Source organism: Notolepis coatsorum, assembly GCF_963971535.1.
Source record: "Notolepis coatsorum genome assembly, chromosome: 11".
NCBI classification, from domain to species: Eukaryota; Metazoa; Chordata; class Actinopteri; order Aulopiformes; family Paralepididae; genus Notolepis; species Notolepis coatsorum.
Genome location: NC_140175.1, coordinates 11703377 through 11728376, shown reverse-complemented (window position 1 = coordinate 11728376; position 25000 = coordinate 11703377). Strand labels below are relative to the sequence as shown.

Below are 25000 nucleotides of genomic sequence, written 5' to 3'. Positions count from 1 at the left end.
GATATGAGGACTGTGTGTAACTAGGAGGGATATGAGGACTGTGTGTAACTAGGAGGGATATGAGGACTGTGTGTAACTAGGAGGGATATGAGGACAGTGTGTCACTAGGAGGGATATGAGGACTGTGTGTAACTAGGAGGGATATGAGGACTGTGTGTAACTAGGAGGGATATGAGGACTGTGTGTAACTAGGAGGGATATGAGGACTGTGTGTAACTAGGAGGGATATGAGGACTGTGTGTAACTAGGAGGGATATGAGGACTGTGTGTAACTAGGAGGGATATGAGGACTGTGTGTAACCAGGAAGGATATGAGGACTGTGTGTAACTAGGAGGGATATGAGGACTGTGTGTAACTAGGAGGGGTATGAGGACTGTGTGTAACTAGGAGGGATATGAGGGCTGTGTGTAACTAGGAGGGATATGAGGACTGTGTGTAGCTAGGAGGGATATGAGGACTGTGTGTAACTAGGAAGGATATGAGGACTGTGTGTAACTAGGAGGGATATGAGGACTGTGTGTAACTAGGAGGGATATGAGGACTGTGTGTAACTAGGAGAGATATGAGGACTGTGTGTAACTAGGAGAGATATGAGGACTGTGTGTAACTAGGAGGGATATGAGGACTGTGTGTAACTAGGAGGGACATGAGGACTGTGTGTAACTAGGATGGATATGAGGACTGTGTGTAACTAGGAGAGATATGAGGACTGTGTGTAACTAGGAGGGATATGAGGACTGTGTGTAACTAGGAGGGATATGAGGACTGTGTGTAACTAGGAGAGATATGAGGACTGTGTGTAACTAGGAGGGATATGAGGACTGTGTGTAACTAGGAGGGATATGAGGACTGTGTGTAACTAGGAGGGATATGATGACTGTGTGTAACTAGGAGGGATCTGAGGACTGTGTGTCACTAGGAGGGATATGAGGACTGTGTGTAACTAGGAGGGATATGAGGACTGTGTGTAACTAGGAGGGATATGTGAAACGACAAATTTCAATCGCTTCATGTATACATTGACAATAAAGTAATCTTCTTCTTCCTTCTTCTTCTTCTTCTTCTTCTTCTTCTTCTTCTTCTTCTTCTTCTTCTTCTTCTTCTTCTTCTTCTTCTTCTTCTTCTTCTTCTTCTTCTTCTTCTTCTTCTTCTTCTTCTTCTTCTTCTTCTTCTTCTTCTTCTTCTTCTTCTTCTTCTTCTTCTTCTTCTTCTTCTTCTTCTTCTTCTTCTTCTTCTTCTTCTTCTTCTTCTTCTTCTTCTTCTTCTTCTTCTTCTTCTTCTTCTTCTTCTTCTTCTTCTTCTTCTTCTTCTTCTCTGCAGTCCCAGCCTGGTGGCTCTGGAGGTGGACAGTGAGGCGGAGGAGCAGAGCCCCGAGGTGATGTCGCCTCTCTCGCGCCTCCTCCTCCCGTCCGGCGAGGCGCGCCGTAGCGGAGACGAGAGGGACACCTTCAGCCCCTCCCCCGACCTCAGCTGCGCCCGCACACACTCCGCCTCCTCGGCGTGTGACCCCGCCCCCTCGAGGGTAAGTCAGGGGGGCGGGCAGACGGAGGGGGTGTGTTTCCACCAGTGCTGTCAATCGATTAAAATATTTAATCGCAAAAATTAATCGCATTTATTTTTTATTTTTTGTATCTACCTTAAACGGATCTTTTTCAAGTTCCAAGTTTTAATACTCTTATCAACATGCGAGTCAACAAATGCTTGCTTTATGCAGCCATTTAACACAAAAGGATGAGCCTCATGCATTGCAAATTTGCATCAAATTCAAAACAGAGCGATGCACAAAATAACTTAAAAGAAAATAATAATTTAAAACAATGAATAAAGTGTGCATGAAATAATAGGGGAAAGAAAACGTTAGGAACTTGTTACATTCACCCACACAAGGGCTGAGGACTCACCCCCCCCCCCCCTCTCTCTCACACACACTCCCAGCTCTCTTTCTCTCTTGCCCCTTCCTCATCTCTCTCACCCCCCTCTCTCTCTCTCTCTCTATCTCACACACACACGCATACACACACACACACACACACACACACACACACACACACACACACACACACACACACACACACACACACACACACACACACACACACACACACTTCAGAAACAAACATAGTATCAATGAGAACATCAATAATACACCTGAGTGAAGTCTAGTAAAAAAATAAAAAATAAAAAATACAAATAAATCTTATAAGTTAATCGTGAGTTAAAAAAAATAGTGGCGTTAATAGAATCGGGCGATAACGCGTTAATACCGCGTTAACTTTGACAGCCTTAATATATATATAAAGACTAGATAACGACTCACCGACGTTGCCACATGGCGGCCATCTTGCTACAGGGTAGCACGCCCACTCATATCAAAATAATTTTTATTGAATGAATATTACTATATCACTTTACTGTTACATTTGCACTCTGGTTGGATCTTTTAGTTGTACTGATGACAACACATTTGCATCTCATCTAATCTAATCCATGTTTTGTTTGTTTTGTTTCCAGGACCTGGGGATCCGCCTGCGCTCCTACTCCTACTCTTCTCCCAAGATCAGTCTGCGCCCCCCTCGCTTCACCCGGGACCCCTCCTCCTCCTCCTCCAGCGCCACGTCGGACCTCAGCCCAGGTCCGTGACTCTGGGGGGGTGGGGGGGGGGGGGGGGCGAGGGGGATTAGATCTTCCACTGTAACCAGAATTGCTTCCGAGAACTAACTTCCATTTCGTTGTCCCCAGTTTGTTTGGCCCCTTAAGGCTTTCACTGCCACACTACAGAAGGTTAACCCTTTCACTGCCACACTACAGACGGTTAACCCTTTCACTGCCACACTACAGAAGGTTAACCCTTTCACTGCCACACTACAGAAGGTTAACCCTTTCACTGCCACACTACAGAAGGTTAACCCTTTCACTGCCACACTACAGAAGGTTAACCCTTTCACTACCCCACTGCAGAAGGTTAACCCTTTCACTGCCCCACTACAGAAGGTTAACCCTTTCACTGCCACACTACAGAAGGTTAACCCTTTCACTGCCACACTACAGAAGGTTAACCCTTTCACTGCCACACTACAGAAGGTTAACCTTTCACTGCCACACTACAGAAGGTTAACCCTTTCACTACCACACTACAGAAGGTTAACCCTTTCACTAACCACACTACAGAAGGTTAACCTTTCACTGCCACACTACAGAAGGTTAACCCTTTCACTACCACACTACAGAAGGTTAACCCTTTCACTACCACACTACAGAAGGTTAACCCTTTCACTAACCACACTACAGAAGGTTAACCTTTCACTGCCACACTACATAAGGTTAACCCTTTCACTGCCACACTACAGACGGTTAACCCTTTCACTGCCACACTACAGACGGTTAACCTTTCACTACCACACTACAGAAGGTTAACCTTTCACTACCACACTACAGAAGGTTAACACTTTCACTACCACACTACAGAAGGTTAACCTTTCACTACCACACTACAGAAGGTTAACCTTTCACTACCACACTACAGAAGGTTAACCTTTCACTACCACACTACAGAAGGTTAACCTTTCACTACCACACTACAGAAGGTTAACCTTTCACTACCACACTACAGAAGGTTAACCTTTCACTACCACACTACAGAAGGTTAACACTTTCACTACCACACTACATAATGTTAACCTTTCACTACCACACTACAGAAGGTTAACACTTTCACTACCACACTACAGAAGGTTAACCCTTTACTATCACACTACAGAAGGTTAACCCTTTCACTGCCACACTACAGAAGGTTAACCCTTTCACTGCCACACTACAGAAGGTTAACCCTTTCACTACCACACTACAGAAGGTTAACCCTTTCACTACCACACTACAGAAGGTTAACCCTTTACTATCACACTACAGAAGGTTAACCTTTCACTACCACACTACAGAAGGTTAACCCTTTCACTACCACACTACAGAAGGTTAACCCTTTCACTACCACATTACAGAAGGTTAACCCTTTCACTGCCACACTACAGAAGGTTAACCCTTTCACTGCCACACTACAGAAGGTTAACCCTTTCACTGCCACACTATAGAAGGTTAACCCTTTCACTACCACACTACAGAAGGTTTACCCCTTTCACTACCACACTACAGAAGGTTAACCCTTTCACTACCACACTACATAAGGTTAACCCTTTCACTGCCACACTACAGACGGTTAACCTTTCACTACCACACTACAGAAGGTTAACCTTTCACTACCACACTACAGAAGGTTAACACTTTCACTACCACACTACAGAAGGTTAACCTTTCACTACCACACTACAGAAGGTTAACCTTTCACTACCACACTACAGAAGGTTAACCTTTCACTACCACACTACAGAAGGTTAACACTTTCACTACCACACTACATAAGGTTAACCTTTCACTACCACACTACAGAAGGTTAACACTTTCACTACCACACTACAGAAGGTTAACCCTTTACTATCACACTACAGACGGTTAACCCTTTCACTACCACACTACAGAAGGTTAACCCTTTCACTACCACACTACATAAGGTTAACCTTTCACTACCACACTACAGACGGTTAACCCTTTCACTACCACACTACAGAAGGTTAACCTTTCACTACCACACTACAGAAGGTTAACCCTTTCACTACCACACTACATAAGGTTAACCTTTCACTGCCACACTACAGAAGGTTAACCTTTCACTGCCACACTACAGAAGGTTAACCCTTTCACTACCACACTACAGAAGGTTAACCCTTTCACTAACCACACTACAGAAGGTTAACCTTTCACTGCCACACTACAGACGGTTACCCCTTTCACTACCACACTACAGAAGGTTAACCCTTTCACTACCACACTACATAAGGTTAACCCTTTCACTGCCACACTACAGACGGTTAACCTTTCACTACCACACTACAGAAGGTTAACCTTTCACTACCACACTACAGAAGGTTAACACTTTCACTACCACACTACAGAAGGTTAACCTTTCACTACCACACTACAGAAGGTTAACCTTTCACTACCACACTACAGAAGGTTAACCTTTCACTACCACACTACAGAAGGTTAACACTTTCACTACCACACTACATAAGGTTAACCTTTCACTACCACACTACAGAAGGTTAACACTTTCACTACCACACTACAGAAGGTTAACCCTTTACTATCACACTACAGAAGGTTAACCCTTTCACTGCCACACTACAGAAGGTTAACCCTTTCACTGCCACACTACAGAAGGTTAACCCTTTCACTGCCACACTACAGAAGGTTAACCCTTTCACTGCCACACTACAGAAGGTTAACCCTTTCACTACCCCACTGCAGAAGGTTAACCCTTTCACTGCCCCACTACAGAAGGTTAACCCTTTCACTGCCACACTACAGAAGGTTAACCCTTTCACTGCCACACTACAGAAGGTTAACCCTTTCACTGCCACACTACAGAAGGTTAACCTTTCACTGCCACACTACAGAAGGTTAACCTTTCACTACCACACTACAGAAGGTTAACCCTTTCACTACCACACTACAGAAGGTTAACCCTTTCACTAACCACACTACAGAAGGTTAACCTTTCACTGCCACACTACAGAAGGTTAACCCTTTCACTACCACACTACAGAAGGTTAACCCTTTCACTACCACACTACAGAAGGTTAACCCTTTCACTAACCACACTACAGAAGGTTAACCTTTCACTGCCACACTACATAAGGTTAACCCTTTCACTGCCACACTACAGACGGTTAACCCTTTCACTGCCACACTACAGACGGTTAACCTTTCACTACCACACTACAGAAGGTTAACCTTTCACTACCACACTACAGAAGGTTAACACTTTCACTACCACACTACAGAAGGTTAACCTTTCACTACCACACTACAGAAGGTTAACCTTTCACTACCACACTACAGAAGGTTAACCTTTCACTACCACACTACAGAAGGTTAACCTTTCACTACCACACTACAGAAGGTTAACCTTTCACTACCACACTACAGAAGGTTAACACTTTCACTACCACACTACATAAGGTTAACCTTTCACTACCACACTACAGAAGGTTAACACTTTCACTACCACACTACAGAAGGTTAACCCTTTACTATCACACTACAGAAGGTTAACCCTTTCACTGCCACACTACAGAAGGTTAACCCTTTCACTACCACACTACAGAAGGTTAACCCTTTCACTACCACACTACAGAAGGTTAACCCTTTCACTACCACACTACAGAAGGTTAACCCTTTACTATCACACTACAGAAGGTTAACCTTTCACTACCACACTACAGAAGGTTAACCCTTTCACTACCACACTACAGAAGGTTAACCCTTTCACTACCACATTACAGAAGGTTAACCCTTTCACTGCCACACTACAGAAGGTTAACCCTTTCACTGCCACACTACAGAAGGTTAACCCTTTCACTGCCACACTATAGAAGGTTAACCCTTTCACTACCACACTACATAAGGTTAACCTTTCACTACCACACTACAGAAGGTTAACCCTTTCACTACCACACTACAGAAGGTTAACCTTTCACTACCACACTACAGAAGGTTAACCCTTTCACTACCACACTACATAAGGTTAACCTTTCACTGCCACACTACAGAAGGTTAACCTTTCACTGCCACACTACAGAAGGTTAACCCTTTCACTACCACACTACAGAAGGTTAACCCTTTCACTAACCACACTACAGAAGGTTAACCTTTCACTGCCACACTACAGACGGTTACCCCTTTCACTACCACACTACAGAAGGTTAACCCTTTCACTACCACACTACATAAGGTTAACCCTTTCACTGCCACACTACAGACGGTTAACCTTTCACTACCACACTACAGAAGGTTAACCTTTCACTACCACACTACAGAAGGTTAACACTTTCACTACCACACTACAGAAGGTTAACCTTTCACTACCACACTACAGAAGGTTAACCTTTCACTACCACACTACAGAAGGTTAACCTTTCACTACCACACTACAGAAGGTTAACACTTTCACTACCACACTACATAAGGTTAACCTTTCACTACCACACTACAGAAGGTTAACCCTTTCACTACCACACTACATAAGGTTAACCTTTCACTGCCACACTACAGAAGGTTAACCTTTCACTGCCACACTACAGAAGGTTAACCCTTTCACTACCACACTACAGAAGGTTAACCCTTTCACTAACCACACTACAGAAGGTTAACCTTTCACTGCCACACTACAGACGGTTACCCCTTTCACTACCACACTACAGAAGGTTAACCCTTTCACTACCACACTACATAAGGTTAACCCTTTCACTGCCACACTACAGACGGTTAACCTTTCACTACCACACTACAGAAGGTTAACCTTTCACTACCACACTACAGAAGGTTAACACTTTCACTACCACACTACAGAAGGTTAACCTTTCACTACCACACTACAGAAGGTTAACCTTTCACTACCACACTACAGAAGGTTAACCTTTCACTACCACACTACAGAAGGTTAACACTTTCACTACCACACTACATAAGGTTAACCTTTCACTACCACACTACAGAAGGTTAACCCTTTCACTGCCACACTACAGAAGGTTAACCCTTTCACTGCCACACTACAGAAGGTTAACCCTTTCACTACCACACTACAGAAGGTTAACCCTTTCACTACCACACTACATAAGGTTAACCCTTTACTATCACACTACAGAAGGTTAACCTTTCACTACCACACTACAGAAGGTTAACCCTTTCACTAACACACTACAGAAGGTTAACCCTTTCACTACCACATTACAGAAGGTTAACCCTTTCACTACCACACTACAGAAGGTTAACCCTTTACTATCACACTACAGAAGGTTAACCCTTTCACTGCCACACTACTTGCCAACCCTTTCGGAAAAGATATCGGTAAAAAAAGCCAATATCGAACATCCCTAATCAGAACATCATCAGGAGTTGACTGTACGTGGGAATGGTCCTCTTTAGCTGTCATGTGTCCACTCTGCCTGTAGATGGCGTGTTCCACACCCTCAGCCACAGCCGGTCTCTCCTTCAGAGTCTCTCTCTCTCTAAATCTCTGTCTCTGATCCACTCTGCTAGTAAGTACTGTACTGTCTACACTCTGCACCCTCAGCACCCCCCCCCCCCCCCCGTCCGCCCATCACGCCCCCCCCCCCCCCCCCCCACCGCTTTGGCCGAGCACAGCAGGCACGTGTTTGTGCTTGTGTTTGTCTCTGTGTGTGTGTGTGTGTGTGCTTGTATGTGTTTTGTATGTGTTGAGTGTGATTGTATATGCTGTGTGTGTGTGTGTGTGTGTGTGTGTGTGTGTGTGTGTGTGTGTGTGTGTGTGTGTGTGTGTGTGTGTGTGTGTGTGTGTGTGTGTGTGTGTGTGTGTGTGTGTGTGTGTGTGTGTGTGAGGTCTCCATTGGCCATTGATTCTGAATGAAAGGGTGATGGTGCGATTGTTTTGTCGAGCTGCGGGGAGTACAGGGCTGCCTGTGCTTTAAACCTGCGCCAAGGCCGCCATACTGTACATGAATCATACATAAATCATACATAATTTCATGTGTTCTGTTCATGCACGGAAATATAATCCTTCGCGATTTCCATATCAATTGTGTTTTTTGTGTGCATATCTCCTTTCATATGAAGCTAGGCTGAACAGCTTATCACAAATGTAAACTAAACCCGTCTGCGACGTGTAATAATTATCACACCACTTTTGTAAATTGTGTGAATTAAATGATAAACTGTAACACGGCTGTATTGTTAGCTGTGTTTCTCCCAGTTGATCCTACTGGATGTTATCCGTTCGCCCTCCTGACCTCATCTGAAAGTGGATATACTGTACATATACTGTATCCTGTACGCAGCGGGCGACACACAGAGTCTTATCAGCGCTGGATTGTGTTGCTGTGTGTTGAGTCACTGTTTAATAGCTTCTCTTTTGTCTCAATGCTCACAGAACAGAGGGCCTCCAGTCTACCAGAGCCAGCCCAGGAGAAAAGGTACTTATGTCCAACTGTCAGGGGTGTAAATAATTGAGTAATTGTACTTTGTTACAATACTTGAGTACTGTTTTTGGGGGATTTGTACTTTACTCGAGTACTATTAGGTTTATATACTTGTACTTTTACTCAATTACATTTCAGAGAAAAAAAACATACATTTTTACTCCTTACATTTAAAATGCACACCTACAAAGTACAAATCTCGCAGGTCCAACTATTTTAATTAGTATTTGTTTCTCTGGCCGAACTAACGTTAACGTTATTGGCCGCGCTTTATTTAAAAACAGCCAATCAAATCCCCATCAATGGGAAATTAACCCGCCCCATACCCATGCTGATTGGTCCTTGTGCAAGACTAGAAAGCGGGGATCTTTGATTAAACACCTGCTATCAGAAGAATAGACAGTCAGAGTGACCAGCTACAGAAGACGGCCACAAACGATAGTACGAGTGATGAAGAGGACGAAACGGAACATTTCATTGCCCTTGGAATAAAAAAATTTAGCACTTAAGTACATTTAAAAGTAGAAACTTTTTTACTTTTACTCAAGTGTGTTTTTAGCCAGATACTCATACTTTCACTTAAGTATAATTTCTGGGTACTTTTGAGACCCCTGCCGTCTGTTAACTTTACAAATGTGTCCCTTGTGCCGTTTGCTGTATGATCTCTGAATCAGGGGAATTGACATTTCTGGACAACTGCCCTACACTGTAATCCTAGTTTAGTTTAGTTTAGTTTAGTTTATTAGGATCGACCAGTAGCTACAGCATTGCAGTATCTATTCTTCCTGGGGTCCACAGACAACATACATTGTGACCCGTGGAACAAAATACTTATATCATAACATATAACATTACAAATAAACATGACAAAGGACTAGTACAGACATAATACTTATATCATAACATATAACATTACAAATAAACATGACAAAGGACTAGTACAGACATAATACTTACATCATAACATATAACATTACAAGTAAACATGACAAAGGACTAGTACAGACATAATACTTACATCATAACATAATAACATTACAAGTAAACATGACAAAGGACTAGTACAGACATAATACTTACATCATAACATAATAACATTACAAGTAAACATGACAAAGGACTAGTACAGACACACAGACATAATACTTACATCATAACATATAACATTACAAGTAAACATGACAAAGGACTAGTACAGACATAATACTTACATCATAACATATAACATTACAAGTAAACATGACAAAGGGCTAGTACAGACATAATACTTACATCATAACATAATAACATTACAAGTAAACATGACAAAGGACTAGTACAGACATAATACTTACATCATAACATATAACATTACAAGTAAACATGACAAAGGACTAGTACAGACATAATACTTACATCATAACATATAACATTACAAGTAAACATGACAAAGGACTAGTACAGACATAATACTTACATCATAACATAATAACATTACAAGTAAACATGACAAAGGGCTAGTACACACACACAGACATAACACTTACATCATAACATATAACATTACAAGTAAACATGACAAAGGACTAGTACAGACATAATACTTACATCATAACATATCACGTGGTGTGACAGTGGCTCAGGAGGTAGAGTGGTCATCTGGTAATAATCGGTTATATAAATGCACCAGTGTGACTTACTACCATAGTGTCTTTATAACTGTACATATTAATATTAATATTACAACTCTGTGTACATACGTCTGATTAGCACTACAGTCAGTAGTACAACAAATGTATATATTCTATAACCCAGTTTAATCACCTGTACATTGTAAAATACTGTTGCACTTTACTGTTACGTTTGCACTCTGCTTGGATGCCAAACCTCTTTTCGTCGTCCGGTAACTTGTGTGCCGTGTGACGACAATACATTTTAATCTAATCTCGTTCCTACTGTATAACACTATCCTCCCGATGTTAACTCGTATCGACGTGTCTCTCTGTGTTCCTTCAGTTACAATAACTTCCCCTCCTGACACTTCTGACAGATCCCTGCGCTCCACAGGGTCTAGGAGCGGCTTATAGGTAACCATGGCTACCCGGGTTTGCTTGGCCACAAGAGTCCTCTGTAAAGTTCCCGGCGGTTGTTTTTCCGTTGAGGCCCTTTTGTTCCTGAGATGGTTTTAGGGCGCGGTCTCACCCGGCGTGGTGGTGTGGTTGTTGTGACTACACCCACCGGCGTTAGGGCTGAGCCCAAACGTTCGAACGTTCGGACCTTCGTTTGTTACGTTGACATTAGAATTCTAAATCAACATTCGAATTTCAAATTTGTAATTTTTTTTTTATATAATATAATATGTTTTTTAATATATTTTTTTTATGTGTCTATTCATTCGGTTTAAACCAATGGGGGTTTTCTTCACAGTTGCAGATAAAGATTAGGCTACACTAATATTATAGTATTAAAAACTGATGAGTTATATTCATTAAAGAAAGTTGATATTTTAATATTTTTTTTAAATACTCATTTAATCAGATTAATCACTTTATTCAAATTGGGGATTTATTTTGAGGATATTTATGAACAAAAATTATAATATTTTGTTTTGAATTATTTTTATTATACATTTTTTTATAAATAAAAAACGAAGGTTCGAACGTCCGTTAGAAAAACCCTGACAAAGTTCGAATCCCAAAAACAGGCTTCGGGGAAACAGCCTTAACCGGCGTAGTGATGTATAGATATCTGGATAATTAAGCTTCTCTTTGTGTGCCTCATTCACCACCTGGAAATAACGGTGGATAGCAGCAGTGATTATCCAATTAAAATGACTGTTTGTTTCCCCCGGTTACCCCCCCTACATCTTCTCAGCGCAGGAGAGGATTATTTAATACGTCCTCCTCTGCCATTGTCTCCAGAGAGACGAGGGACGCCGAAGGAGAAAAGACGTCCTCTCCACTTCCTGTTTCACTCCGGCCCTGTCTGGGATGCTTCCAGAGGAACCATGCCAACCTCATTGTCCCTCTGACTTCATTCATCTCTCTAGTCTAGGTGTTCTCCCCCAGTGGAGACTTGGCACAGCGCGGTAGCTCCCCCTGCTGGTGGTGGAGTGAACCTGCACTTCTGCGTTACATGTAGCTCATGGGGGAGAAAATGAATGAATGTGGATGAGAGCCTCGACATTAAGTGGTTGTAGCTACGGCTGTGGGGGTGCTGGAGACATGATCCAATAGACTTATTTATACGCCCGAGTCTCCTGAACACGGAGAGACTGACCGCAAGTCGATTGGCACTTTCTCTGCCGAGCTATCGTCGCTTTTCCCGCACATACTCCCAAAACTCTATAGCTCGGTCCGAGAAAGTGCCGATCGACTTGGGGTCGGTCTCTCCGTGTTCAGGAGACTCGGGCGTATAAAAAAAAGAGTCTATTGGATCATGTCTCCAGCACCCCCACAGCCGTAGCTACAACCACTTAATGTCGAGGCTCTCATCCACATTCATTAAATGTATCCCCCCCCCCCCCGCGCTCTCTCTCCCATGAGCTGAGAATACCGGAAGTGTTGCGGTGGTCTGTAGTGTGTGTGTGTGTGTGTGTGTGTGTGTGTGTGTGTGTGTGTGTGTGTGTGTGTGTGTGTGTGTGTGTGTGTGTGTGTGTGTGTGTGTGTGTGTCATTATGAATTGAAAATGGGGGACGCTGATGTAAACAAGACGAAAGTCTTTCTCTGGTCTGCATCCCCTTAACAATTGTGTGTATTGAGCCGTACTGTATTGTACCCATTCTGCAATCTGTTAATAAAGATTTCAATCAATCAATCAATCAATCAATCAATCAATCAATCAATCAATCAATCAATCAATCAATCAATCAATGTGCCACCAGGGAGCGGAGGTTCCGTAAGCGCGCCCAGTCGGCTGACGACGAGGACAGTTCTGACTTGGCAGAGTCCCTCCAGCACCTCACCCTGTCCGAGTTCCTCAAAGAGTACGGGTCTGCCCTGGTCATCAGCTCTAGTCTCCTCGTAAAACCTCTGAATGCCACGCTACCAACGAGCACGGCACGCGCCACTAACCAGACCACGCCCCACTACCAACGAGCACGGCACGCGCCACTAACCAGACCACGCCCCGCTACCAACGAGCACGGCACGCGCCACTAACCAGACCACGCCACGCTACCAACGAGCACGGCACGCGCCACTAACCAGACCACGCCACGCTACCAACGAGCACGGCACACGCCACTAACCAGACCACGCCACGCTACCAACGAGCACGGCACACGCCACTAACCAGACCACGCCCCACTACCAACGAGCACGGCACGCGCCACTAACCAGACCACGCCCCACTACCAACGAGCACGGCACGCGCCACTAACCAGACCACGCCCCACTACCAACGAGCACAGCACGCGCCACTAACCAGACCACGCCCCGCTACCAACGAGCACGGCACGCGCCACTAACCAGACCACGCCACGCTACCAACGAGCACGGCACGCGCCACTAACCAGACCACGCCCCACTACCAACGAGCACGGCACGCGCCACTAACCAGACCACGCCCCACTACCAACGAGCACAGCACGCGCCACTAACCAGACCACGCCACGCTACCAACGAGCACGGCACGCGCCACTAACCAGACCACGCCACGCTACCAACGAGCACATTCTTCTTCTTCGTGTGTTTGTTCATCGCACGGGTTTTGCGCATGCTCCATTCTTCTTCTCTGTTTTTAGTGTAGTTTGTGGCAGCGTTACAGCATTTCCAGTGGTTTCATTTGGACGCACATATTATTTCTTGAGACGATTTTGTGTTTACGGAAAACCCTTTTTTGAAATGAAAACGAAAAAGATCGGTCTCCGTGTGGATGTGGCCTTAAATTGAACCCCGCAGATACCCTGTTATTCTAGATATTTTGGAACAGAGGATCCAGGCTAATTATGTTCTAGAGACAGATATATGGGTCTAGCTCGTGAGCCCCTTCTGTTTGCCCTCTCTAAACCCCACAGTCACCACCTACGTTGCACCCTTGTTTGTCAAATCTCCAGGAGTGCGTCAGTCACAGTGTGCACGTGTGTGAGTGTAACTCCAGGAGTGCTTCAGTCACAGTGTGCACGTGTGTGAGTGTAACTCCAGGAGTGCTTCAGTCACAGTGTGCACGTGTGTGAGTGTGACTCCAGGAGTGCTTCAGTCCCAGTGTGCACGTGTGTGAGTGTAACTCCAGGAGTGCTTCAGTCCCAGTGTGCACGTGTGTGAGTGTGACTCCAGGAGTGCTTCAGTCCCAGTGTGCACGTGTGCAAGTGTAACTCCAGGCTTTGCACGACTAATAATGATGATTTAACTGTCGCAGGTCGCAGCCGACAAGCAGCTCAGTCTCGGTCAATATGTCTGATGATATCATAAGCAGAGTGTTGCATGTGCCATCTGTGCTTCTCTTACAGTCACTGTAAAGTTTGTAAACTAACCCACTATCAAGCCACCGCCAAGTGATTTTCATACGGTTGAATGCAGGGTTCCCACAGACATTGTAAAATGAAATATTGAAGTATTTTTCCAAGCACAATTTTTTCATTTAAAAAGGGCATTTAAAAGGATACAATTCACTTTTAAATGCAGTTTTTTTTTATTTATTTTTTTATCTGATCCAATATTTATGGCCAATTAGTTACACTTTAGATTATAATTTTTTTTTATTATTATTCTTGATTTAGAAAAAAATTATCAAGGATGAACAAAACTTTCAATGTGAATGATTGATTTGAATTTCAATGACTTTTTAAGCACCTTGTAAAAAAAAGGGCTGTTTTCAAGGAATTCCAGGCCTTGACTTTTTTTGGTCGAAAATCAAGCACTTTAAGCACTTTCAAGGACCTTGTGCGAACCCTGTGAATGTCACGTAGCGATGTACACAACTACCTCAACTAATCTCCCCATGCACTCGCTCTTCCTTCCTTCCCAAGCGGCAGAATAACCTCCGTGGAGAATATAACCTCTCATCCGCAAACATGCCAGTGTGTGTCTGGAATACGGATAAGAAACACAATAGCCGTATAGACGCGTGTTTCAGTCCCTTGACGGGTGTGTTTCTGTGAAACTCTGCCCCCCGCAGGATCGAGGAGGAGGACTGGGACAAGTACAACATCCCGTCCAAAGTGGAGTCGGACAAATACAAAGTGATTCGCACCTTTAGCTTCCTGAAGAGCAGGATGTCCAGCACGCGCAACAAGAGCAAGGTAAACACCGGCGATATTTTCACGTACGCAGGGGCGGAGCTTCCTATAGGGGCCTAGAGCGCCACCCAGAGGGGGACGCCAAAAACTGCACCCAGCTAAATAATTGATAAATGATTTTCTTTTTTATTTCTTTTTACACATTAGAGAAATACAGAAATGAGTAATGAGGATAAACAAAGTTATGCTATATTGTGTTATGTAGTGCTGTACTATATTCACTGCTGTCAAGTGAATCAAGTTTTTTTTTTTTTTTTTTTTTATATAAGTAAAAGTATATTCTATATTGTAATATATTAAATTATGTTATATCTAGTCAAATTAATGGAAGAACAAATATAAATGTAAGGGGGTAGGGATCAATAAGCGTAGCTTCCCTCTACTCCTTTTTTGGACATTGCTCTTGACCTTTTGTTTATAATTCCTTTTTCTTTTTTTTTATGTTTTTTTTATGTTTTTTAATTTGTTGTTATGATTGTTTGGTTTGACGGAACAAGATACCGTGATTTGTTTGGAGGAAATGGAGAATTACATGTTCAAAAATAAACTTTTCATTCATTCATTCATTCTTTTTGCTGAACACAGTTGTTGCGTCCCCTCTATATCTGCAACCAATATTTTTACATGAAAAAAAATTATCTAACATAAGGGCCAAACATAATTTTTTTTAATACATTTTAATAAATAAAGCTTGCCTATAGGGCGCCACATGTGCTAGGTCCGGCCCTGCCTGTACGCGTCTATAGGGAGGTGTAGTCTGACGTCACTTTAGTTTCCCGCGCGGTCCACCTGTATAGGGATTTATCATTGGGGAAATGTATTATCGGCTACTGTAATAATTCATGAACATTGGCAAGCTTTCCATTTTTTGCACAAAATGAGTTCCCTTCTATCACTAACGTTATTGTTTAAGCATTTTAGGTTGAAATAAAGTTAGTTATAAGGTTTTTAATTTGTCATTAAAAAAGAACTACACTTACCAGTAGAACGCCTGTCGTTCAGTGCTCTGTGGTTCTGTGTTGGTTCTGCTGCTCTGTGTTGGTTCTGCTGCTCCGTGGCTGTTGTTAACTGGATATTGAATTCATTCTGTTATGTCTTCGATGTTGATGAATATTCATTTTGGAATTCCTTTATGCTATTTCCTTTTTTTCTTAAAAAGAAAATTTCCCAGTGGCCGATGGCCACTAGAACAATTTTTTTGGTACACATCAGGTAACATAGCATGAGCAGGAGTTGGAAAGGAAAAAGAAGAGGAAGAAAGAGAAAAGAAAAAGGGGGGAAAAGGAAGAAGGGAAGGTGACAAAAAGAGAGAGGAAGAAAACAAGAAAAAAAAACTCAATAATAAAAACAATGACAAAATAAAACGAAGACCCCAATTTATTTTTTATTAAATAAAAAAATCCTTTATGCTATTTCCATCATTTAAATTGTATAACTCACATCCTGTTTCAGGCCGTCGTAGTGTTTCTCTGTGAGGAGGAGCCCAGGAGGACTAGCGGCCATGCCGGGGGCAGATAACGGGGCTCCAATAAAACAACGAGCTAAATCTATTTTAGATTCTATTTGATCCTCCACCGGGATCAGAAATAGTGCTCTCCGTTGCTAAGCAACCTCCCTGCTCGCTTCCTCTCTGACTTCTATCCAGTGTTGTTATTATGACAGTTCATTCCGGCTCCTTGACCTATCCCAAGCCCCGGGCTCTTTTCTTGATCCTCCAATCACAACTGTTGCTTCAAGGTTGTGAATGGAGGATTATGGAGGATTGAACTTATTATGAACTTATTATGTATTGTTTTTACTTCTGTTTAACTGTGTTAATAAACAAACAAACAAACAAACAAACAAAGGGAAGAGGGTGGGGCTTGAGGTCAGGTCAGTTACTGAACACATAAACAATAGCCATGGTGGTGGGGTGTGTGTGTGCGTGTGTGTGTGTGTGTGTGTGTGTGTGTGTGTGTGTGTGTGTGTGTGTGTGTGTGTGTGTCTGTGTGTGTGTGTCTGTGTGTGTGTGTCTGTGTGTGCGTCAAAGTCAAAGATTTGTATTGCCATGTATGGACGAATCCACATTGGAATACAGGTACATGAGCAAAACACTGTGTAAACAGTACAGGAAAAATATGTAAAAACACAAACAGTATAAAAGGACAAATGCTAAAATTGATATCGAACATCCCCTAAAAGTGCATATCATAGTTAAAACAGCACTTCCACAAACCTGACTAATAACACTAATAAAAACACAGAAAAAATAGGATAAAAAACTAAAACTAGCCTTTGGAGTCATTCAGGCTCCGCACAGCACTGGGGAAAAAGCTCTTTGTAAACCGAGAGGTAGAGCATGTGATAGAGCGGTAACGTCTGCCCGAGGGGAGGGGGGCAAAGAGGCCTGCGGCTGGGTGACCAGAGGGGTCGTTGATAATGCCAGAGACACGGGAAAGCAGCCTGTGTGTCTGTGTGTGTGTGTGTGTGTGTGTGTGTGTGTGTCTGTGTGTTTGTCTGTGTGTGTGTGTGTGTGTGTGTGTGTGTGTGTTTCTGTGTGTGTGTCTGTCTGTGTGTATGTGTGTGTGTGTGTGTGTGTGTGTGTGTGTGTCTGTCTCTGTGTGTGTCTGTCTGTGTGTGTGTGTGTGTGTGTGTGTGTGTGTGTGTGTGTGTGTGTGTGTGTGTGTGTGTGTGTGTGTGTGTGTGTGTGTGTGTGTCTGTCTGTCTGTCTGTCTGTCTGTCTGTGTGTGTGTGTCTGTGTGTGTGTGTCTGTCTGTCTCTGTGTGTGTGTCTGTCTGTGTGTGTGTGTGTGTGTGTGTGTGTGTGTGTGTGTGTGTGTGTGTGTGTGTGTGTGTCTCATTAGGGGGGTCTCCCAGTCCCTCCACTCTGCAGGAAACACAACATACATTTCCTGGTATCCCGTTCCCACTTTATCCAATCAGGAGAGAGAAACCCTAGACATTTTAAACTTATTTCAAGAAGCCGTGCCAAGCCAGATTTGCTGGCAGATTATTTAACTTGTTTTCTTTTTTTTAAACTTTGGCCATTCCCCTGGCTCTTTTATGTGTTTATCACATTTATTCTGGTCAAGGATGACCGACAGAAACAGGCTGAAAGGGTTCAGATGGGGGGGAAGACACTCTGGGAAAGGCACGGCTGCAGTCCGGGATTCGAACTCGCTAAACCCCAGATCCGTGACGAGCACGGTTGTCCACGGCGCCGAAATAGCGCTCGCGGTACGTGGTGAGCTACTGGAGCTCCCTATTTAACTTGTTTTCAAGCACATATTTGTTTTTATTTCTTCTTTTTGTCAGGACATTTTTGCAGTGTGGAGTTCTCTCTCCTGATTGGATAAAGTGGGAAGGGATACCAGAACATGTATCTTGTGTTTACTGCAGAGTGGAGGGACTGGGAGACCCATTTATTTATAAGGCCCGACAACACACACGTTAATGGCCCCATGGGCCGGACACGTCTTCTTTAAACAAGTCAAGAAGAAACATCACAATAAATCAAGAACAAAACAAAAAAAACACCATGAAATCCAATGTCAAATAAATGAATGCAACACTCCCAGACATATACCCCATACGAAGGTAAGGAAAAACTCACTAAAAACCTAGCAATAGGAAAAAAGCACCACAGGCAACAAAAATAAAACCACTTACAGCGCATTTAAGGTACCAGTCTCTATGTTGTGGTTATATAAAGGCCAAGGTCCGATATATTTATACAGCACGTTTAAAAACAACCGAGGTTTGACCAAAGTATTGCACCATACAAAGTACAAAAGTACTGTACACACAATACTAATAAAAACACAACACAAGGTGCACAGTTTACACACGCACTACGCAGTAATAGTCCCGCAAACCCTACTACGCACATAACAATACAGATACAACAGAACAACACAATACAAGATGCACCGTCAAAACAGAAGCCTGGAATGTACATCTCAACCCGTCACGGAACGCCTCTCGTCCAATCACAGCGTCACGGAATGCCTCTCGTCCAATCACAGCGTGTGGTCGGTGGGGGGAACATTCCGCTTAAAACAACCAGCCGCTCTGTGTTTCGCTTTTATCTGTCTCCTGTGTGATGTGATGTGTGTGTGTGTGTGTGTGTGTGTGTGTGTGTGTGTGTGTGTGTGTGTGTGTGTGTGTGTGTGTGTGTGTGTGTGTGTGTGTGTGTGTGTGTGTGTGTGTGTGTGTGTGTGTGTGTGTGTGTGTGTGTGTCTGTGCGTGTGTGTGTGTGTGTGTGTGTGTTTGCTGTGACCATGACTTCATGTGTTTTGCTTTTATTTGTCTCCTGTGTGTGTGTGTGTCTGTGTGTGTGTGTGTGTGTGTGTGTATGTCTGTGTGTGTGTGTGTGTGTGTTTGTGTGTGTGTCTGTGTGTGTGTGTGTGTGTGTGTGTGTGTGTGTGTGTGTGTGTGTGTGTGTGTGTGTGTGTGTGTGTGTGTGTGTGTGTGTGTGTGTGTGTGTGTGTGTGTGTGTGTCAGCCTTCCGGGAGGGGAAAAACAAGCAGGAAATGTTTTTCGGAAATAACTCAAGGTTGACGCGACGGACCACGAACGCACAGAGACCCTCGAGTCCCCTGCGGATCACTCAGCTCGCTGATTGGAACCCCCCCCCCCCCCCCTAACCCCCCCCTACCCCCTGGATCTGGATCTGTTTGCTACGCTCCACACTTCCCTCTGTGTCTGGACTTTCGTATGGTCTGGAAAAAGGCGGGGGATTCCTCCTCAATTGAACCTAAATCTGAGAGAGAGAGAGAGAGAGAGAGAGAGAGAGAGAGAGAGAGAGAGAGAGAGAGAGAGAGAGGCGATTATCCTGAAAATAGAGGATGGAGAGAAAGAGCTTCTGAAATATGGATCTTTCTTTGACGAGGCTGGCTTCCGCTCTCATGTTCGGTTGATCGTGTACCGCGTGTTCGGGGTAACCGGTAGGGTTTTGTCTTGTCTTTGTCGTGGCGTGCCGTCTTTGCTCACCACGATGTCTCTGGCCTGGTTCTCTAAGGGGAAAGGGAAGGACAGAGAGGCCAAGGACAGGCCGCCCAACGGGCACCGCTTCGCCACGGGCTCCTGCCTGGGCCCCACCATCTGTCTGGTCTGTGACAAGCCGGCGTCGGGCAAGGACCTCCTGCACTGCTCCAGTAAGTGGACCCACACACCACACGACACACGGACCTCCTGCACTGCTCCAGTAAGTGGCCCCACACACACACACACGACACACGGACCTCCTGCACTGCTCCAGTAAGTGGACCCTAACCCACACACACACACGACACACGGACCTCCTGCACTGCTCCAGTAAGTGGACCCACACACACACACGACACACGGACCTCCTGCACTGCTCCAGTAAGTGGACCCTAACCCACACACACACACGACACACGGACCTCCTGCACTGCTCCAGTAAGTGGACCCACACACACACACGACACACGGACCTCCTGCACTGCTCCAGTAAGTGGACCCACACACACACACGACACACGGACCTCCTGCACTGCTCCAGTAAGTGGACCCACACCACACGACACAAGGACCTCCTGCACTGCTCCAGTAAGTGGACCCACACACACCACACGACACAAGGACCTCCTGCACTGCTCCAGTAAGTGGACCCACACACACACGACACAAGGACCTCCTGCACTGCTCCAGTAAGTGGACCCACACACACCACACGACACAAGGACCTCCTGCACTGCTCCAGTAAGTGGACCCACACACACACGACACACGGACCTCCTGCACTGCTCCAGTAAGTGGACCCACACACCACACGACACAAGGACCTCCTGCACTGCTCCAGTAAGTGGACCCACACACACCACACGACACAAGGACCTCCTGCACTGCTCCAGTAAGTGGACCCACACACACACGACACACGGACCTCCTGCACTGCTCCAGTAAGTGGACCCACACACCACACACGACACACGGACCTCCTGCACTGCTCCAGTAAGTGGACCCACACACACGACACACCACACAGTAGATCGTTTTCAGATGCACTTTCTCCTTTTAACCTTCTGCAGTGTGATAGTAAAGGGTTAACCGTCTCTAGTGTGGTAGTGAAAGGTTAACCTTCTGTAGTGTGATAGTAAAGGGTTAACCTACACTACACTGGCGCCGCTCTGATGGCTGCCTTTCTGATCGCTCCGACGAGACTGTGCTTTATTTTGTTAATTTTTATAGTATTAGGAGTTTTATTTGCACCAACTGTTGGTGCATTATATGTGTATGACCGTCAGTCAATCATTGACATTGGATTAAGAAAAACTTACCGTTTGGATTGCTCTCTGGATCGGATCGCTGAACAGCAGAAATGGCCCGCCGAGATCCTTTGTTATGCCGGCCATGGCCAAGACGCCAAGAAGCCGCCGCGAAGACGAGGAAAGAGAGCCGGGGTCCGGAACAGACTGAGGTCCAAACGACACAGAACCACATTGCCCAGCATATTGTTGGCCAATGTGCAATCGATAGGAAACAAATTGGACGACATAAGAGCAAGGATCCAATTCCAGAGGGACATTCGGGATTGTAACGTCCTCTGTTTCACAGAAACTTGGCTGAGTCCAGATGTCCCGAACCACGCAATAGAACCGGCAGACCATTTCTTCGTTCTCCGCAAAGACCGGACGGCAGAAGAGTCATTAAAGAAGAAAGGAGGCGGCATTGCCTTCATGATAAACAAGGAGTGGTGCGATGTAGGCAACACAAAGGAAATGTCTAACCACTGCTCCCCAGACCTGGAGTTTATCACGATAAAATGTCGACCCTTCTTCCTCCCAAGAGAGCTAACGTCCATCATCCTCATCGGAGTGTACATTCCACCACACGCGAACACTGAGGTCGCACTTTCAAAACTTCACGACGAGGTAAACAAACTCCAGGCAGCTAACGTTGACGCGGCCATTTTGGTCTTGGGGGATTTCAACAGCGCGCGTCTTAAAAAGGTGCTGCCGAATTTCTATCAGCATGTGACCTGTCCCACCAGAGGCGAGAACATATTAGACCATGTATACTCGCAATTTAAGAATGGGTACAAGTCACAGGCTCTTAGTCCATTCGGTAAAAGCGATCACGCCGCAATTTTTCTCTTGCCTAAGTACAAACAGAGTCTCAAGCGAACGCCGGTGGTCTCGCGAGAGGTTAAGCGTTGGGCCGTGACGTCAGTGGAGTCACTCCAAGCAGTGCTGGGAAGCACAGAATGGAGTGTATTCCGTGATAACACAGCCAATATTAACGAATACACCGAAACGGTGATTGACTATGTCTGTACTCAGGTAGAAGTAATAATCCCCACCACCAAAATTAATATCTACCCAAATCAAAAGCCCTGGGTAGACAAATCCGTCCGTGAGGCTCTGAAAGTGCGCACATCAGCATACAACACCGGGCTGGTGACAGGCAACATGGAAGAACACAAGATGGCAAGATACAACGTCAGGAGAGCAGTAATAGAGGCAAAACGGCGTTACAGGGATAAAGTTGAACTTCAGTTTGAACAGGCTGACTCTAGAGGCATGTGGCAGGGCCTCAGAACAATGACAGACTACAAAGGAACCCCCCTCAAACTGAACAGTGACATCTCCTTAGCAAATGATCTCAACTCCTTCTATGCGAGGTTTGAGGCTGTGAATAACAACACCAGCCTACAAACCACGGCAATGGGGGGGGGGGGGTCTGCTGATGGAGACTCAGTGTTCAGGGTAACAGAGCATGAGGTGAGACGGATCTTTAAAAAAGTGGATATCAGGAAGGCAGCAGGTCCGGACGGCATCCCCGGCCGCGTCCTAAAAGCCTGTGCCGACCAACTGGCCCCGGTATTCACTGACATCTTCAACCTGTCCTTGGAACAGGCCGTCATCCCCACCTGTCTGAAGAAGTCCACCATCATCCCTGTACCCAAAAAATCTACGCCCGCTTGCCTCAACGACTACCGCCCTGTAGCCCTCACCTCCATAGCCATGAAGTGCTTTGAGAAGCTAGTGAAGGGCTACATCTGTTCCTCCCTCCCCATCAACCTGGACCCTCTGCAATTTGCATATCGCCCCAACAGGTCCACGGAGGACGCCATAGCCCATGTGCTGCACACAGCAGCATCACATCTGGACAAGAGGAAGGGGAACTATGTGAGAATGCTGTTCATCGACTACAGCTCAGCATTCAATACCATAGTCCCCTCCAAACTCATAGCCAAGCTCAGGGACCTGGGCTTGAACTATGACCTGTGCCAGTGGGTCCTGGACTTCCTGACGGGCAGACCCCAGGTGGTAAGAGCCGGCAACTGCACCTCCTCATCCATCACGCTCAACATAGGGGCCCCCCAGGGCTGTGTTCTGAGCCCCCTCCTCTACTCCCTGTACACACATGACTGCGTAGCACAGCGGAACAACAACACCATCATCAAATTTGCTGATGACACAGTAGTGGTGGGCCTGATCTCTGCCAACGACGAAAGGGCCTACCTGGAAGAGGTATAGAACCTGTCACAGTGGTGTCAGGAGAACTGCCTCTCCCTGAACGTCAGCAAAACAAAAGAGATGATTGTGGACTTCAGGAGGTCGGGGGTCAAGGACTACAGCCCCCTCAGCATCGACGGGGCACCAGTTGAGAGAGTGAACAGTTTCAAGTACCTCGGAGCCCACATATCCGAGGACTTGACATGGACCACACACATTGACAGTGTTGTGAAGAAGGCACGACAACGCCTCTACTTCCTCAGGCGCCTAAGGAAGTTCCAAGTCAGTCAGAAGATCCTTAGGAACTTCTACTCATGTACAATAGAGAGCATCCTGACCGGCAACATCACCTCCTGGTTTGGGAATAGCACTGCACAAGACCGTAGCAGACTACAAAGAGTGACACGTTCAGCCGAACGCACAATTAGAGGGGGGCTTCCCACCCTCCAGAACATTTACAACAAGCGGTGCAAGGGGAAGGCTAAGAGAATTATTAAGGACTCGAGCCACCCGAACAACTGCCTCTTTGAACTGCTGCCGTCAGGCAAGCGATACCGGAGTCTTATGGCGAGCACAGAAAGACTCAGAAGGAGCTTCTATCCCCAGGCCATCAGGCTGCTAAACGAACGATAATCGCTAAACGAACAATAATCACTATGCAACAACCATCAAATGCACACAGCACACACACCCACACGCACACACTCACTCAAACAAACAACACACTGCAGCACCCACTCTCCACACTTTAGATCACACAAACACACTTACACTTTATATTTATTGATAAAGGATTTGCACTACAACTCGTACACCTACTGTGAATTGTACCTAAACTGCACCTCGTCCATTTATGCCTTGCACTATATAGTATTGTATATTAGTACACTGCACAGTATTGTATATTGTATGGTAACTACGTCTACGAACATTGTACATATGTCTAAACTGAACACTGTGACCTCTTTTTTTACTTCTAATTTTTACTATTTTTACTATGTTTTTATTTCATACTTATCTTGTCATGCACAGTCTCTGGAGCGCAACAGTAAGAAGCATTTTGTACAAAAGTATTCTGTACTTCTGTATGACAACTATTAAAGAAACTTGAAACTAACCTTCTGTAGTGTGATAGTAGTAAAGGGTTAACCTTCTGTAGTGTGTGGTAGTGAAAGGATTAAAGGGAACCCGCTGACATTATGGGGAAAAGTGCTTACCCTTCATCTCCATGAGTCGGACGAGAAGATGGATAC

At 44.9% G+C, this 25000-nt stretch overlaps 1 protein-coding gene across 1 annotated transcript in view; it reads left to right on the top strand.

Annotated features, from left to right (window-relative positions):
- Positions 1 to 25000, top strand: part of arhgef28a (Rho guanine nucleotide exchange factor (GEF) 28a) — a gene marked incomplete at its 3' end in the record, with an annotated part of 121132 nt that overhangs the window by 94922 nt on the left and 1210 nt on the right. Inside the window, exons 12-18 of the mRNA XM_084324183.1 lie at positions 1322 to 1523; positions 2513 to 2637; positions 8039 to 8151; positions 9018 to 9060; positions 12929 to 13030; positions 15163 to 15286; positions 20282 to 20467. Coding sequence (XP_084180309.1) covers positions 1322 to 1523; positions 2513 to 2637; positions 8039 to 8151; positions 9018 to 9060; positions 12929 to 13030; positions 15163 to 15286; positions 20282 to 20467 — 895 coding nt within the window. The remainder of the gene's footprint in view (positions 1 to 1321; positions 1524 to 2512; positions 2638 to 8038; positions 8152 to 9017; positions 9061 to 12928; positions 13031 to 15162; positions 15287 to 20281; positions 20468 to 25000) is intronic.